The 19468-nt window shown below is 39.7% G+C and overlaps 1 protein-coding gene and 1 long non-coding RNA gene across 2 annotated transcripts in view; one reads left to right on the top strand and one right to left on the bottom strand.

Annotated features, from left to right (window-relative positions):
* LOC143179172 (uncharacterized) overlaps window positions 1–9732 on the top strand; it is a 35812-nt gene extending 26080 nt beyond the window's left edge. The window contains exon 3 of the long non-coding RNA XR_013001906.1: window positions 9713–9732. This is a non-coding gene — a long non-coding RNA (uncharacterized LOC143179172). The remainder of the gene's footprint in view (window positions 1–9712) is intronic.
* Pio (zona pellucida domain-containing protein piopio) overlaps window positions 1–19468 on the bottom strand; it is a 69234-nt gene that overhangs the window by 22508 nt on the left and 27258 nt on the right. The window contains exon 4 of the mRNA XM_076378267.1: window positions 11717–11931. Coding sequence (XP_076234382.1) covers window positions 11717–11931 — 215 coding nt within the window. The remainder of the gene's footprint in view (window positions 1–11716; window positions 11932–19468) is intronic.

Genomic DNA, 19468 nt, shown 5'->3' with positions numbered 1-19468 from the left:
ACGGACGAGAAGGTGGACCATCTGCCCGAGAATCGAAGGGAGAAGTCGTGTCTCAGGGGAAACGATAAAGGTGAAAGTCGACCATTAATCGTTACGAAGTCAGCGAGTATGGATAATCACAAGATGACCAGTTTGGACGCCGCACCATACGGTTCTGTCTTTCTCACGATAATGCTGGATTCAGTGATTGCAGGGATTCGCCTAAGGGGACGGGCAATCGTGATCAGCTCTTATTTTTTGGAATTGCCCACTTGAAATGTTCCGTTCCGTTTCAGTTAGAGAGAAAATAGATAATTTTATTACTCAGAGTTAATAAACTCGGTGATGACTCTGAGCCTTTTCGATATTATGTACACATATTTTATAGTTATGACACCCCGGGTCTCATGACTATAAAAGTAGCCTCATGTTCTTAAGTCCTGTATGTTACGACTAAATTTGAATGCAAGCGAAGTTATGTGGCACATAAAACATGTCGAAGTATTGTGATATTTTTTTCGAAGCTATATGAAGTATTCTATTTTTTTAGTTTTCATATTCTTACCATACAGTACATAAATTAAAGTGCTTTGCTGAAATTCAGGAAAATGACAAACGTTTACGTAATTCCATAAACATCTGCAATTTAATTTACTCGTAGTTGCTATTTATACTACATGTTTTGATACTTGTATAATATTAACATGTTATACTATTATATATTATTAATATTTATCATCTTAAATATTCTAAAATAATTATTATATTTAATCCAAATGATACAATGTTTTGAATTTTATTGTTAATTAAATTTAAACAAATTCAACATGAGTTCGATTCTAATCTCGAAATATAAGAATACGGGTACTTTTTCTTTTAAAAGCATCTGGCAATGAGGAAAGGCTCGTAGTAATTAAAATTTTTTTACCTGTGATTATTCATTCAGAAGGAAAACAACTTTTTGTGTGAAAGGTAATTGGTCAATTTACATATTAAAATATTCTCAACTATAATAATGTTTTTAATAAACTATGAATATTATAAACGATTAAAAATGGCAAAGGTAATACTGAGAAGCATAGTAATACATAGACTTCTCTAGTTCTTTATTAAAGAACTAAGCATTTTATTAAAGCAAAATGTCTAAAATAAAACAATCTACGATTTAAAAAATCAACAGGCTTAAGTAGTAATTTATAATTGTATACGCCATTCAGACCTAATAATGTTTAATAATACTTACTAATACCTACTAATACCTACTAATACCTACTAATACCTACGAATACCTACTAATACCTACTAATACCTACTAATACCTACTAATACCTACTTATACCTACCAATACCTACTAATACCTATAAGGGCACAACTTGAAGTTAATTTAACTGCTCTTAAACTGCCTCACAGATATCCTTCCCATGTCGTCAGATAAAAAACAATTAATTTAATTGCGTAGCCATTCGAACATTACGATTCCCATTCACGTCTGTCTATGAGTGGAAGTAACAATGAATGTGCCCTTCATAATATCATAATATTTTTGTTTTCAAAGTGCAATAATACCTCATATTAAGCAATATTAATAATTCACCTAGGTATATGTATAAAAATTTAATTACGATATAATCATAATAAAATCAAATAGATAATACTTATCTAAGTTACTGAAGTTTCAAATGATCCCAAAAATTAAATGTAGATAAGCATAGATAGAATCTTGAATAGTACCCAGTGTCTCAGATCAGTGACGCCTCTCGAGCGATAAATATCGATTGACTAAAGGGCCACGTAAAACGGGAAGTCGCCTGTAATATACAAAGTCGTGGCCGTTCCTGACGCGAATTACTGTTTTCTCAAGACGGTTGGTGGAACGCATCCCCCTTCGGCGATAAATCGAGGGCAAAAACAGTGCTCGTCGTTTAGCAACGAGCAGAAACTCAGCGGGGCGAAGCTCGCGAGCAGTTTGCAGGCCGCGGGGTACAGGATTTTACGATATAATTGGACCTCGAAGAGAACGATGGTTGGTATCTTTGCAACCAGTGGTTACACCTCGCTACTAGGTAGGTATCATCCACCTTGGCTGCGCTATCCAACCTGACAACGGCTACAGTCAGTTGCTAGTACTAGCTACTGAGGGATTTGCCACCTGCTGGCTTCGTACCGAATACAGACATATTATGGGCGAAAAACTAACGAGATTATTTTACGGTGCATATTCTTCGATTTATTCCCCTAAGTGAGAGGAAAAATATTCCTATTTGGAGGAATTCTTTCTTTAAAAATGTACTTTGAAGACTCCAAGAAAGTAGGTAGGATTTAAGTTTTCTTCTTATGGTAATATCGAATAAATAATAGAGTTTTTTAGGTCATGTTAAGCAATTTTCCGACACCAGCTCTACGAGTTTCAAAAATTCCTTTTATTACAATATTTTATCAACTGAATAAATCTACTGGTTATCGTTATGTTAATCACATGGATACTTACAATGGAAAAAAATTGAAATATTCGTAGTATAACATATTATTAGGAAGTAAATTAATGTACAACATATTTAAAATTTTTATAATTACACGTTGTAATATAAACAAATTTTAAATATCCTTCTGGTAACAGATTCTCCAAATAGAAGCACACGCTCTTAATAATTCTGTGGCAGGGTTCTTTTTTTAAAATCGCAATCAATACAGTATCACATCATAATCACGCGCTCAATTATCCCCATCATCAATTATTCATACTTATAGCTTCATTTTAATATGATTAAAATAGAACGCATTATACATGCATTCCAGTTTACCGCAAGTTTGGCGCCACCAGCTCGAACGATTGAACTATACAATCGAAGAATGCTTCTACAAATAGCTGAGAAATCACAGATCCGATCGTTCGCTTCATGCAAATGCAGCACGATGGGACAAAGGATAAAGTAGCGAAATAGCTAGTTACCGCGTCGACAGGAAAATGGAAAAGCGGTATCTTGATTGTTAGGTAATCTTCATGAGGGAACGTCTGGGAAACGTGGTCGCTTTCCAAGTAGGAGAAAACAAAGTTGAGGTCCTGGTTGTGCCCTAAGTGAATCAGTATAATTCAAAGAAAGGATTTTTATTAATTTGCCAATCGAGCGTCGAATATTTTATACACTTTTCCTAGTTGGGATCCTATTTCAGACATTTCACGATCAGCTTATCTCCTCCTTAGAAAGCGCCTAGCAACAAAATTAAGAGTAACATTCCCCTTGCTGCAAGATGTCGAGTAACCAGTTCCAATTTATGTGCACGTCAATTAACCGGATGAAAATCCGCATACGCAAGATCTGTGGCGTTAAGCTGCTGGTGACTCGTTGACAGCGAATTTCCGGTAATTTAAGAAGCTGCACCGTTAATCGTTTCACTGTCCGTATAGTAGATACCGTACATGTAAAGTTAACATGCTTTAAATTATGGAATAGAAAATGCGCGAATAATTTCAAGAAATAAGGAAATAGCGATGAATATAATATCAAATATATACATAAATACTGTTAAGCTGCGTTTGCATTAGGCAACTTTTGGTCTGGTGACCGAATCGATCAAAATTGTCTGTGTGAACACAATTTCAAACAAGATGAAACGGTTACTAAACACAATACTAACAATTACTAACAATAATACTAAACACTATTGTCATCTTCAAAGAACCACATCTTCATTGTTTAAAAATGAAGTCAGAAAGAATACAAGTTTTACTCAACAAAAACTATTTCTTTCCACATCTCCTACCACTCGATTAACCTATCTACCGTTCTAACAGTAAGCACCTTTATCTTCTCGAAGATATTTACTCAATGAAATGCAACAGAAGTTAATCCCGACAACTTGCCACGATTATAATATAACCCCTTAGAGTGGCAGACCGCTAACTGTACGCAGCGTGTCCCGCCATAGGGATGCGTCTCGATGCAGTTTGCAGCTCGACGATCGTTGGCAAGGTCACCGTCAAGGATACCAGCGTGGCAGCAAGGTAATCAGAACTGGATGCCTCTGGGACGCGAACGGCTGGCCGTTTCGCCGTTTAGTTGTAGCGGCAGGAACTATTTTCGACGTTCTAGTTAAGTAACCGACCACACCAATGGAACGACACTGGGAAATTTTTACCAGCGCAGTCGTAGTAATTACGGCTGCACGATGACCTGCGTCCAATAATTTATCGGATGGAAGGGAACATCCTGATAACCAGCTGTGCCCGAGCCGAAGAATGATTAACGCTCGGTCGATTCATCAAGGGGATGCTTCAAAAGCATTTAATTTACTTCTTGTTGAAGGGACACGGAAAAATGTGAAACTGGTTCTGAATAATACTTTGTGGCTCAGTTGACTAGACAGACGGCGTTCTCGAGCGAACGAACTGAATGACCAGAATGGAACCGAATAACCACTAGCTTGGAGTGGTCTTTTATGGAAGACACGGGAGTGGAATGGCAGCGAAATGCGAAAGAGTAATAAAGATCACAGAGTGTTTCAAATAGCTATATAAACATTTTCGCAGTACTCAGTTTGTTAAATGTTTAGTATTTTTAAGTAACTATCTTAACCCTTAACTAATCTGACCGATAACACTCTAGTGGGGCCTTGTAATACTTCAGTAACAAGAGAAAAAAAATATTCACTGTTTATGAAAAATCTTTTCCAAACTTTACTATCAAAAGAAGCATCCTCCAGGGATTTACGTAACATCCTCGAAAGTCGGGCAATAGGTTCTCTGTTTTGGATTCGCAGGGAAAGTTATTAATTTCGAAAGCCTAGCTGACCGACTTAAGCTCCTCTCCAGCCACACGGTACTCTTTGTCAGTCACGATATGTAAGTTGTTGACACTGAAACGTTTCAAGAGGGTTTCGTCGATTGGTCCTCTTATGGATCTTGATTAAAAGTGACAGCAAGAGAAAGTGAAAGGGTGGTAAACTTCAGAGGTTTTTTCTAAGCCTGCAGTTCATCTAATTATTGTTTTGGGTAGCTGCACAATATATCTTTTTATTCGTTGATTATTTGGTTACTAGTTTGTTATGTACATGCTAGTTCATGAATGTGTTCTGTGATGAATTGGCTGAAACTTAGAGTACACTGGTTTCTCGCTTCTTGCGAAGAAAAGAGGGATTTAAGATTTGTGAAAGATTCTCTATTGCCAGGATGCGTAAGCGCGTATCTAAATAGCACAGATGCAGACGCGAATACGTGGAATTGCGCACGACAGAGGAATCGACTGTAGACTTTTACTTTTACGATTTGAGCGTGGGCAATACTCGCTACGCTGCCCACAAGATATCGGCCCACTCGGCAGTCTGCTTAAGGACTTATCGCATTGGTCACCGCGCCGAAAAAGCAAACGACCTTTGCATGCCCATAAGAGATAACGATCTGTTTTCTATCCGCAAGATTTCGTCGATGATGTCACGGAGATCGAATTATGTATGAAAAAACATTCATGGGAACTTTCAAAAAGAGACTGCCTTTCATGTAAATCTTTCGAAAGCGAAATTTCGTTTTCCATTTTACGCGAAACGATCTTTGGTGCTTCGTCCCTGTCCACTGGGTCTTCACAAATTTCTGTCCCCGTATGGAGCTGCTGCACTTCTGTTTAATCTCTGGCAATAACAATTCTCCTAAACTGAAACTCTCACGATACAGCAGCCATTAGCGAGAGAATGATTCGATTCCATTCTCCACCCTCGAAGTTGCAAGTTGTACGTGCTCCGCGCAGAAGCGCAAATAGAGGCGAGTAAATACACTGTGTTATTAATGAATAACGCAGACTGCTCGGTCACTTTGCACGCTTATGCGAACATTTGGTGCCTCTTTTAGCCTGCTACAAATCAGTTTGCGAAACACTTGTGATTATACACATATGTTCCACGAAGATTCTGCTCGCTTTGAGCGATTAGAGTCGACATTAGCGAAACAAATTAGTCTTCGAACTACAGGAGAACTTTGTAGAGTGTTGATATGCACTTCGAGCAGCTTACGAAGAAATGGTCAGCGAGTTGCGACGAGTATCTCCGTTACGTAACGGAGTACTGGACCAATGTGCAAGAGGATCGCTGCTGTAGAATGGTTGCGTAAGAAACGAAAACGTTGCCTGGTCCGGGTTGGCCATATTAGGTCACTGTTTCGTCCAGTGCCATTTTAATGTGCTGTCCCGTTACCTTGCAATCGTTGTGCTGACTATCTTATATGGAACGAGTTTCACGAAATGCTAATATCGCTGTATAGGTACATACATAAAAAGTGAGCAATAGAGATCAGAGAAGTTGAATATTTCCATTGGTTCTGAAACCCTCTTTTTTTTTAAACTACTTTCCGCTGTTTGAAAGTAAAAATGATGATAAATGAAAATTGTAAAACTATAAACCTATAATAGGCGGTATATATATCATCACGTGTTGTAGGTGTCAAAATGGTTTTAATGTTATATATATAGTTCCATAACTTTCAAACGACCTTGTGCTAAAAAAATTTGGGAACACATAAATTAAGATTACGTACACTCTGTGTAGTTGTCGCCTAGAGCAATGTAAATTGGTTTCTTGAATATTGTTACCTATTTTGAAGCCTAACAAAGACACATTTGTCTAAGTACATATTATATTTCCCATGATTCAGATTTCACAGTATCCAAGATATAATAAAAAATAGAAATCAGTATACACGAATTGATGATAACTCTAGTATTAACCATTTGAACCAGTTAGAATAACAGTAAGAAGCACAGCATTTTTCAGTAGCGTCAACATATTTGGATTCCTTGAAAAGTTATCAAGTAGGTAAATTGAATACCATGAATATTTCAAGTACTTCAGATTAGCAAAGTATCCTATGTTTGAATGCCACAAGTTTATTTACTGTGATATGTTCGTAATTTACGATGAATGCTGAAGATACTTCTGCTTAAATACTCCAACCATCTTGGGTGTTTCGAACGTCGTGGGTAACTGTACGAATGGTACTGATACTTCTACCGACTACATCGTATCAGCAGTTCAAAGAGAAGTTGACTCCCGTCGCAATAATTTACAAAAGCACCAACGTGCCGTAAGACCGTTCACTTTACGATCCACGCGAGAGGATCGCCAGCGTCCAGGATGTTAGGACTGCCCACAGTTCACCCAACGCCCACGACTAGCCCGGGGAATCACCCATTCGCGGAGGTCAAAGACTCTCTGCTCACCTTCCTCAACCTTATCTCATCAGGGAGGTCGCGACTTGACTGAGCACTTTTTGGAGATAGGATAAAGTATCCGGTAGTCGAGACGTCCTCGGTCATTGACACCTTTTATGAATTTAACTGAAAATTAAGGTTCGAGATTCAAATTTAGTAGTTTGGAATTTGCAAAAGTTTACAGTCTCTTCGTGTCTTTGAATTTTCTACATTCCAATTTTTGGGAATTTAGATTTGAACTCTATGGATCCCACTTATATTAAATTTTGAAGAAACGACATTTTATATGCATCAGCTTAAATAATAAAAATGTTCTTCATAGTCAGATAACACTATAACACTATAACACTAACGCGACGACCTCCTGCGTACAACGAAAATGTTAAACATCCAGTGAGACCAGATCCTTCATCCCAAGAAATTAACACATTCAACACGGTTGACGTGACATACGCGTAATGACAGCTTCTTATCCTGTGGCGAGTAATGCTTACGTCATGTCATGTGTCCACTTCCACCACACATGGAAGTGGAAGAAGTTTTCCAAGTATCCATATGTCCTTTGGCATAAACGTTTAATACGATCTGAGTATAGTGGCACGTCAAGTCGTTCTTGATTTTATGCGTGTTTCACAGTTTTGAATCGCTTATTCACGGAGCATCAACTACACATCGTGCCTTTTTCTAAATGGCAAACAAAATTTTTTTGCCAAAACATCTTGAAGTATTGCAAGTAGCGTCAATGGGTACATTTTATACGTATAAATAAGCATATATAAATATATATATATATAAATCGATTTCCGCGACAGGGACCCCCGTCATTTGTGGTGCCCTACTGAATATGTCAACCCCATTTCCAGCAACGAAGTGCAACTCAGAGATATCCTATACCTTCGGAGCTTAACCACCAGGTGTTGAGACTTGCTCCTCCTCAGCCAGAGATACGATAGAGCGATTATAATTACGATCTTCGGTGAACGCTTCTATCATCAATATGCCAAGGCGCCTTGCCTTGGGGAACCTTGCAATCATTGTCGGTCAGTCCAAGATACTGGCTCGCTTTAAAAGTGTTCGTTAGGGATCCAGCGTACGTAGGTATTAGAGAACTTGTGGATCGCTGGACCAGAGGAGGTTGGGGGTAACTGCTTCTTCCGCGTTTCTTGTTCGTGGGCGTAGCCGTGTCCAGAGACAATAGGCCTCAATACGACAATTGGAAAGAAATCGAGCACCAGCCCGAATGCTTTATCGGCTCACGAAATGCTCGAATGGTTCTCCGAGGTTTTGCGCACGTTTGTGGTTCGCCGCGATACGAATCGAGGATCTACGGGAAGGGTGGATATAAAATATTCATCGAATGGTGAAAAACCTTTCGCTCCCCGAAGCGATCTAACATTTCACGGAACACTTCGAGCGTACTAATCGGACATATCTAGGAAAGTGATCGCGAGCAAATGGCAAAAGTAGCCTTTCTTGAGCCGTGCTGGTGCTCGAGTTTGAGTTTAATTGAACAGTCGTTTGGAATTGTTGGAGTTAACATGTTCTGAACAGGTATGATGTGAAATTAGAGGCTATCAATGACCAAATGTTAATAGCTTTGTCTAACCATTGGTAGCTAAAAGATAGCTTTTAAATAATCAAGTTAATTTGTCAATGAGTAATCTAGTAATTATTTATTTATGATACCAAAATCATCTTTTTCTTGAAGACCAGAAATAATAGATGAAGACACCAGCAAACAGTGATCACTGTATAAAAAATGATCTCAAAGAGAAATACTGACTTACTAACACGTTAACTAGTGTAGACGAGTCTAATTCATAAATTGGAAATTTTCTTTACTCTAGAGTCACAGTATTTGACTCTAGAAACTCTTCACTGACAGACAACTGTAGACTCTTGACTGTAGAATTACTGTAGAATGACTGCAGAAATAATTCATAACAATCAAAAATATAAATTTTAAATCGAGTCCATAAACACAGATAATAAACATTCATTTGCAAAATAACGCAAATAATAACTTATTCAATCCTAATTGAAACCTTAAGATGCTTAAAAGAAAAATAACAACTTGCTCTCTAATTTAGCAGGCAACATTAAGGTAGGGCTGGGCGAATGGTTCAGATTATTTAATTATCCGAGTAATCCGGCTATTTGAATATTTGAAATGATAACGGAATAATCCGGATACTTAAAAATATCCGGATAATTCGAATAAATGTATACCTCCTCTTAGGCACGCCACTAACATAATCCTCTCCTTCCTATATTTCAAATAACTAAGAAGAATATTTTTCTGAAAACAGGAACAGAGATAAATCGTAAATTTACGTACGATTGTAAGTCTGGAACCCTGCAGCTTACACTATTCGATAAGATTTACACAGTTACATTTTTTGGGAAGAAATTCGTGTACTCGAAATTCAAATTACGAATAATGCATGTCATTATCCCAATACTTCGATACTCAATCATTCAAATAGTCCCAGCCCTACAGCAAAGTCACCTGATAAATAATACCATCGCTTCCTTACAGGAACGAAGGGTGGAATGTCTGGGCTGATTCTGCTATCCGTTTAAAGAAGTAAAAAGTAAGTTACAACTTCTAAGGATTAAATGTGTGAACCAAGGGCCATGGACAGTTCGTACCTTTACACCTCTACCATCCTCAGCAGCAGCGAGTTTGAAAACGCGAGCAAGCAGATGCATCAGCGACCAGTATCTCGTTCTGGTCGGAATCGTGATCCGGCAGTTCATTATCGGCCGGTTGGAAGGAACCAGCGGTCCGTTAAGAACACGAGTACGCGTTCGCATGCATGCTGCATGTATCTGCGGCTGACATAAGGCGTAGCAGCGTTAGTAGCTGGTGCTGCTGCTGCTGCTGTTGGCATACTACGTATCTCTCGTAACGCTACGGTAAGAAGAAGGCCGTAAGTCCGGTCACATAACGGTCCAGTTATGGTATGGCGAGGAAGCGATCTCTCGCCTCGACACACGATTCCCTCGTTACACGAACCTGCCCTCCTACACCGCTATATATATTTCCCTTCCTCCCTTCTGCGCCTGCTCTTCGCCTTCCGAGCCATCCACCTCGGTACCTACGTCGCAGCCTCCCTCTATATTCGTCTTCCTCTCGTTGGCGTGTACTCACGCGTGCATTCACGCCTCCGCCGGTTTTTTCACCTGCCGTGTACGGTACGTGTGTACACGTCCACTCGCGCCGAGCGGTCGTGATCGTCGATCTAGCTTCCTCCTGCCTCTACTCCGCTTCTTTCGCGGCTACTCGGCACGTTGCACCGCGTGATGTTATGACGCGAGCGGTCCATGCGTCTTCGAGCGATCTTCAAGCGGTATCCCGAAGGTATCCGACTTTTTTATGGCCAGGTTTACGTGGTATCGTGAATCTTCAAGCAGACTCGGATCAACAGCTCGAGGCTCGCATCTGTGATTCGCGTGAGGAACTAACGGGGGTTCGAGTGTGAACGAAATGATTTCTCATGGGATACAGTGCCTGAGAACACTTGTTTTATAATTTTATAAAGTGGGATGGGTAGTAGAGGGGGTTTATAGGCAATAGCGTACCAGTATATGTTAATAGGCTGTTTCGGTACAGGTTCGGTGGTACACTCAGTTTTTCTTGAAATTATTCTTTCACTCTGTTTATTCCTCGCCTTTGAAAGAGCAAATATAAGTTCCTATCTGGTAACTAAGGTTCTGGCTCATTCAAAATCGTAAACTAATATCGACGCAACAAGGTAGCTTCATGTAGACATGCTTATCCCAGTAAAATATCAAGATAAAACTGTTACTCTTTGGATATTAGATTTTGTGTTGTTGTCAAGTTCGAATTCAACTTCCAATTATATAAAGATAGTTTACACGTCTCCTAATTAACCCCATTTTTTTATACTTTTTAGAATAGCAAAAGAACATAAATATTTGTCGATATTTTACTGAAAGTACATTGTACCAAGATAGCTAAGTTCTTAGAGCCTCTTCATGCTCACAATCTGTCTTGAATTATCGGCTAGACTGCCTTTTTCTTCACATCCACCTTCTTTACATCCCTTAAGGACAGCGTCACAGTTACATCTCAGCAATTTCCTTATATCATCTAAAACGACTTAAAAAAGGTGAACATAGGAGATACCAATTCCTCCATTAGCACTCACGTCTGAGCGTTTGCTAAGGACTCCAAACAACGGTTGGCTGTCATTAACCTCGCCAGGGACTCATACCGAGGCTTCATCCTGCGAGAAGCTATCGCAATTAGCGCCGCCGACTAGCGTCCAGAAATTGAGCAACGAAGCTGGAAGCTGATAGCTCGGCTAAAACGAGGCGATCTCAGAGCTACACCTATCATAAAACATGGCGATCGAAGCGGCAATTTCGTCTCATCGATCAGGGTAATAAGTTACATTGCGGTCGGTCCGACAGTGATTATCATCGATATACCTTTCTGATCCCGTGATTACGAGTCGTGCTTTGTCACGATTAAAGCGAGGGTAGGAGACTTTTATGTGTTTCTTTTAGCACTTACCAGCTCGGTAGGCATAGTGTTGCACGATCTAAGGGGCAGGTTGTAAGTTATCGGGGTTGGCTGGCTCCTGTACTCCTGCAGGCAGGAGCTGTTCTTCGACAGTCCCCGTGGATACACCAGACCATGGAAGTCAGTGTTGCCTTCCGTCGAGATATGCACGATTATCGACTCGCTTGCACACTCGATCTGCACGGTGCTCGCTATCGCCACGGTCGCTGTAAAATGAACCAAATTTACGTTTAGGTACTTCGAAATACTTCGAATAATTGAATTGTTTAATTACGTTTTGGTAAGGAGGGTTATGCATATATTATGTTTAGTGGAGATAGAAATGATGCCTGAGAGATTTTATTTTGCTTAAGACACACAGTTTATGTTCGATATACATGCGAATCGTGAGAGCCTTCAATCTCTAAATATTATTTATAATTAGTTTCATCCTGATCGTATATTCTTTATCCTGATCTCCATTAAAAATTTCTCATGTAATACAACCACTGTATACGCATTGCATAATGCAATAAATGTTTCGTGGAAGGTGTAAGATTTTCAAAAATTTCTTATTAAATGGCATATACATTTTGTCCCATAATGTGTGGGATCCTATCGCCTATCCTATATGATCCTATTGCCTATTTTTTACGGTGTTTTATTACATTCTTATAAATGTATCGGGGCATCTGAACATTATCAGTTCATAAGAGACCTCAGGTATTACTGGCTCTCAGAATAGAAAATCCGCTGAAATCGTAAGGCTGCAATCCTATGCTTGAGGATCCCTTTCGCGGTAACGGTGATCACAAAGCTCGCGAATGAAGTAATATCGTTAGATTGCCGAGCGATTAAGCGCGGCAAGCTGTTATTCCAGGGTGAACGTACGCGCGCGACTAATTGGTTGCAGGTCACCGGATAATACAGATGAGCCAGCGTGGCTGACTAATCGCGGGATTTTTTGTAAACCATTGGACAAGGAAACGGCACACTTTCCTTCATTTTGCCGGAGATCCTGTGAAAAATCAATTACCAATGCCTTTTTGTACGTACAGTTAGATGTCAGTTAATGCTGATTTAATTCTACAAGCCCTGGCAAAAAGATTTCGAAGTTATTTAAAAATATTGTAGCTTTCAAATGTAAGGTACTACCATACTACATTCATCTAATTTTCCTATAAGTCTTATACTCATATCATAACATTTTACATTTAAAAAACCACAATGTTTTTAAATAACTTCATATTATTGTATTTGGCCAAAAACCTTTTCCAGGGATAGTATTTATCGAAATATAGGAAAAATTCGAAAAAGAATAATAATATTTGTTACTCTGTTATCTATTACAGTATTAAATCTACAAATAATAACAGTGTTTACATGGAAACATTGTATAGCAAAACTGATAACAGTTTTTCTAATCTTATAGTATCTTACAGATTAAAATTCATCTGTTCCCAATGATATATCTATATCTTCTTTCGTCAATTTTTCGCCTCGGTAGTGGCATCATTATAGTCTCATTCTTGAATAAAGGAAGTTCCTAGTTTTTTCTCACTGAAACGTGAATGAACAAAACGCTCGTCATGGTTCCCAGATTCTGTACAGGGGATTACTGAACAGTACTTTTTTATCGTCAGCTATTTTTAATACAAGTTGAAAATTCATAGGTATAGTAGGTGGGATGATTAAACTTTGTGCCACTGACTCGAGACGTGTCTTGCATAGCTAATGATAAATTGTCGTCACGGAATTGGCGAGCGTCGCTCTGTAAGAAATCGATTCTGATCGGACCATGTGTGTCGTTCGATACATCGTGAGAATAAAAGTGCGAACTGTTTGTAATCGATCGGCAGGAGATACCGTTACCCCATTCGCACTTGCGAACGACGACGGGGTCGAACTTCGGCGAGGCATTGTACAGTTATACGCCGCTGTATGTTTTTCAATCCAGCGGATATCCTATCAATCATTACAGCTATGGGAATTTGCATGAGGATATTTTATCTGTGTGACAGATGATTGGAAATAGTAAAAGCGGAAAGAACTTGAGGAATTCTCTCTCTCTCGCAGGGAGAATGTTTTTTAGCGAAATTTTATCGTGTAATGAATTTATCTGTCAATATTAATTACTCTCGTAAAATTTTATTTCAGATGAAGAGAAAAAATGATTGAAATGATATTTAAGCGAGTTATGTATCATAACCTTTTTACTTCAAAGCTTGAATAGGAAATATGTAATTAAAATACTTCATTTCAGTTGGTATGATATTTAGCTATAATATAGAATATTTGATTATTTAGACATTTTAAATAGCAGAATCATGATTTTCAAAATTATTATGTGAAGAGAAGTAAAACACTGGTATTTCCAAAATGAGGTACTTGGATACTTGATACAATATTTTGCTGTGACTAAAAAGGAGAACTTTCAACTGTAACATTCACTTTTTATTAAATCTTTGAAAATATAAAAATTTAGAAACTGAAACATTTGAAAATATGAAAGATCCTATATTTCTCAATTTTTCAAGGATGCAAGAACTTGAATGGCCAATGCCTTTATTGCTATTTAAAAAGACAACTGAAACAACTCCTGAAATGAATAGCGCCGCTATCTTAATCCCATGTAAGTAAAGTTATGATAGTCAGTCATGAGAACTGAATAAATTCCCAACGCAAGTATAAAAGATCGCATCGCGCACAGTGAGGGCTAAATTGAGACAACACTGTCCCAGTTAGTCGGGAAGGAAGAGTCCGCTTGAGAGGTTGCTGAAAGGTTGCACGGCGTCAAAATTTCTCAAAGCAAATTGACGTCGTTAAAGTTAATAGATTTTGATTGCATCGTCGATCCTCAGACAAGGAATCGATTACCTTATTCGGCGTTTAACGACAGCGTTCCGTCTCCGACGCGGCAACTCGATCCTTCTATTGCTGGCGGATTGACTGCATTCAGCGCATACGAGATACGCCGATCGAGGTACAAATATTGGGAACCTGAACGAGCCAGGATTCGACCCGAGGCAAGATCGAGGGGGAAACCGCAGGGAGTTCAAGTTCACGACTCTCTCATCATTGTTTTCGCCTTGCAAGTCGACGATGATGCTGTGAGCCAAAGATGATTATTGTCATTGAGTGTGCTCGGTGGGACGCTGGGCTATGCTTGAAACGGCGACGCCGTTAAGCACGCGCAAATTAATTGCACGCGAGCCAGACGAAACGCGGCGGTTGAGCCTCGAGTAGGAATCAACATTACATTCTTTCGTAATCGAGTTACCGCATTTGAGAGGCTTGCTTGAGGACGAGATCGAGGAGGTTTCTGAAAATTTGCATCTTCTTATATAGTTTTATACATATATGAATTAGGCTCACATACTTTCCGAATGCAAGTTTTTCAGCACTGAGCAATAAGTAATATTAGAGAATCCAGACAAGTCCCAAGTGTTTTAGGCTACATTCTGGTAGGCAAAGTATTATAATTCGAGAAACTAATCGTATAATACAGGAGATTATGAGCAATCAATATGTGAATTATATATTAACGAAATGTTGCATTAAATAAACTTCTCCATTCAAAATAGGAATTTAATATGCACTGCTGTATAGAAATCCAAGAAATCTTAAAATTAAAGAATCTTGTACCCTTGTATGTACGTCACGTATCTCTGTATTACTCGACAAATGCAAATTCCCACGCGTCATTTCGTTCTTAGTACTATTAGAAATTGTAAGACCAGAAACGACGTACTTAGGTATAAAATAACCTATTAAAAGTAAGGTGAGCAGCGCAGAGATCTAGAGTAGAGATGATGTCGTTGAATAGCAGCTTCGCCTCGGCTCATCAGAGAAAAATGAAAGGAGCGCCGAGGATACGAGCGCGTCCTCCTCGAGGAGGTCCTGATTAGAGAGACAAGGGGCGCGGTAATTAAGGAAGTCGTGATTGGCATGGTGGCGGGGACATTTAAGGTTGACGAGCGTTTCCCAGGCGCAATCGAGGCGTCGTTTCTTATCGAATGATACGGACGTTTCTCCGCGGGACGGAGAAAGAGAGAAATAGCCAATTAGCCGCACGCGAATGGCCAGCGAGTCCTCTCGCAACAGGCGGTTGCTTTAGCCGATCGTTTGCTCGGCGGAAGTATCGAAGGGAGACCGAAAAAAGCCCAGCAACACAGGAATCCGTGGGGTCGTCGACCGACGACCATCTTCTTCACGCTTCCACGCGATTCATTTCGGTTTTTCATTCGCTTGCCCGCCTCCGTGGCGGATCCGGGACTAAAAGAAACTGGAGGAAAAACAAGATTCTGCACTCTTGGGGCCTCGTCTTCTCTTGTTCCGGGAATACGCCGTAAACAGTATTTTTACAGAGAATAACTGCTTCGCCATTCGTCTGTAGGTCTGAGGAATGTTATTCGCTGCCAAGATGACATCGCTTAAAGATTGTGGCGAGGACTGTGTACATGAGGCAGACAAAAATTCCATGCCATTTTGGGACTTCGATATTGTGCACTTTTCTTTGGGATTTCTTTTAGTTTACACTTGAACTGTTAGGTATACTCTTCATTAGTATTTTGAATATGTGGAACTATGAATATGTGGTTTCAGTTCGCGAGTTAATATCTTATATTAGATATCATGTAATATCAAGCCTATGTATATTGGAGGCAGTCAGGATGTGCGTCCTGAATTAGTGCGTCACTGTATTTGAAAATATTCATGTTAATAAACAGTCTGTTCATAAATGAGAAATTAATTTGCTCCATAAACCACTTCCGCGAATTTCATAAAAATTACCGACATTACTGTTTTCCTGAAGCAAATACGAAAGGGTCAAAAGCCGATGGCATACACCATTCGTGGAAAGACTCTTCGCGAGGCTCTTCTCCTTCTCACACAGTGAGGTGAGCCTCTAGTTCAAGCAAAGAACCGGAAACTGTGGAGCTCGCGTGTCGTTTGCAAATCGTGCTCGTCAGGAACACGCCTTTGTTTCACCCTGTGATGATCACCGATGACTCACGAATGGAGCGGAGGAAACGGAGGAAGAGTTCTGATACGGCCAAGAAAATAGGAAAAAGAAAGGGAAATCAAACGCAGAACGCTTGGATCAGTGGTTTTACACCTGTCGGTAATTTGAAGTTCGACGATTGGACGTTACGATCACGAAAGCGGACCTTAAGGTCAAGTACCCTCGACTTCCGGTGTGATTTACGCCGCGCCGCACGTGTCTTCGATTTAGCCTAGGAATACCTCTCTCAAGGAAGAGAATTCTTACGTGGTTTCTTTGTAGCGAGAATGAAACCGCTTCGTAATTAAAGTTCAGACTATAATTGCGAATTACGAGGAAGAATTTTTCTCGACAACTGAGTGGAAATTCTTGTTCCTCGAGTCATTGGTAGGTAACCAATAGAAAAGTACATATTGTCAATAACTTCGTTTTTATTATTACGCTCAATTTTTTTACTTAATGCCTTTCTGCCACGTATTACGTCCAAATTGAAGAATTTCTAAAGAAGATCCTGAACTGTTAGAGATACACCCGGTAGTATTAGTAATACTAATACTATCTAATAGTATACTATACTCTAATACTAGTATACTGTACTATACTATAACTAATACTATCACTATTTGTTCAATATGTCAATCCATCACAGAGTACGTTTCCTTCTTCCCTTCTTGGAACAGAAATTTTTATCAATCACACAATCGTGGAGTCTAGGGACTTAAAATGAAGAGTTCTGCTAGCAGAATATCTCTGAGATTTCAAATCCTCATAGATCGCCAATCTCAAAGGTTTTTGATTGTCAATGTATTGAAGGGTATGACGGGCCCAAAGATTGAGACCTGTCGCTATACTACGCGCAGTTATGCAACCACTGCCTGGCCTCCGTGCATCAGATTTTAATGCAGCGATGAACACGAGTGGCATAACGTATCGGCAACGTAACCGATCGTTGGCCATCGACTTCCTGTCACCACGATCAATTCGTTCTGTCGATGAATGGAAGACGACGACTCCATCTGACTAATTGTCGAATCAATTCCTGCAACAGGGAAACGATTTAATCGCTGTCACTGTATTCCCTTTTATAGTCATTAGCAGTCATTAGAACGCAGAAAATCGCTTCTAAAGTTGGAAGCTTAGTCAGTGGTTCTGGATAAAGGCTCAGCTGTTTAGCAATCCCTAATTCAGCAACGTTGAACGACAGACGCAATCGCAGATCGTCTTCCAGTGGAAGCAAGTTAACAGGTCGAAATTCAGTAATTTGCGAATTTGCATAATCGTCGGACCGTCCAATGCGGCCTCCTGGCGTTGTGAAACTCGGGATTTTTGAATATCCACGAGATATTTGGAGAGGAAGCGCCCGGTAGGTGAGCATTTACATATCACACTTCGCTGATCACTGCTGTTTTAGGGGGCGATTGATACTCATTGTGTTTTTTCTGAAAGCCTTGGTACCTATGTAAGAAGACTAAACAGATTTAGTTAGGAACAGTTGAATTTAGGTGTGTTTATAGGTATTAAACTTGCTGCAGACGAGCGTGCTGCCGTGTTGCAGCAACAAGGACGATCCAAATAAAAAAAAATACATTTTTCTACTTAATTCTAGTTAAGGCGATAACTACACTCATGTTGATTAAGATTCTCTCTGATTTTTCTACTTTAGATAAATGCAACGACGGGAATCGTGACAACCATTAAAAGAACGATGCGCTGCGGAAACGTGTAACTGTTTGAATAATAAGAAAGATAAATGTATGAAAATTACACCGTGTTATCATACCTAATTATCTTACCGTTATCGTATCTAAGAAATAACTGAACGTGTAAGAAAAGTTTCAAAATCCTTGGTCTGTAATTATACAGACTATAATTATACAGATCTGCTCCATCTACTAGAAACCATCTTCTTCTTCGCCAAGAAACTCACCGTATCTTACATAGTCAACAAACTAGTATTCCTCACATTATTATATCTGTTAACGATTTTTGTAAATCTATTGATTCTTCCTCCTATACTATGCTTAAACGTTCACTTATTCGTGTAAACTGTCGCGATAACCTAAAGTCAACGACTCCTAGTGGGAATGCCTCCTTAAGCATGGTGTATTACCGAAACCATGAAAAAACTGAGTGGCCAAGAAAGCATTTGCAACCCGTGCACGCATTCCGTTAAGCTTGCAAAACGCGTTTCCGTTGACTTGCTCCCTCTATTGTAACTGTCATAGTGCACGCGACTCGCGTCTGCATCCTGCGCATCGTGGTCCCGCTAACAACCGGAAACAGCGGCAACGTTACTCACCGATTAACAGACGAACCTCACCGATTCAAATGAATTTCAATAGCACCGCGAGCACGAGATGGCTTCCCTTTCTTCGTGGAAGGAAAAACCATTCGCCGACAGGGAACGACGACAGCTTCTCTTGGGACGCTACGACGTTTTTTATCCACTTACGCGCTGCGGGAATAGTAACGACGAATATCTTTATTCCAAACAAAGCAGCATGCATGCGTGTCGTTCCAGACGAAGAACGGTAGACAATGGTTTGATAACTCGCGCTGGCGTCAGTGGAAATTGCAGGTATTCACAATGGAATCGCCATGGGTCGAGAAGGACTTTCATCGTGTACACATGTGAAACTAATCAACCACTCAAGTGATTCGAGCGTTACTAAATTATATGAAATTACAGTCACTTCAAGTTTGGAATCTGAGTGTCTGTAGTGTGCAGTTATTGTTAGAATCGCTAAGTTTATTTTGAG

Source organism: Calliopsis andreniformis, chromosome 5 (genome assembly GCF_051401765.1).
Source record: "Calliopsis andreniformis isolate RMS-2024a chromosome 5, iyCalAndr_principal, whole genome shotgun sequence".
NCBI classification, from domain to species: Eukaryota; Metazoa; Arthropoda; class Insecta; order Hymenoptera; family Andrenidae; genus Calliopsis; species Calliopsis andreniformis.
This window is presented reverse-complemented; position numbering and strand designations above follow the sequence as displayed.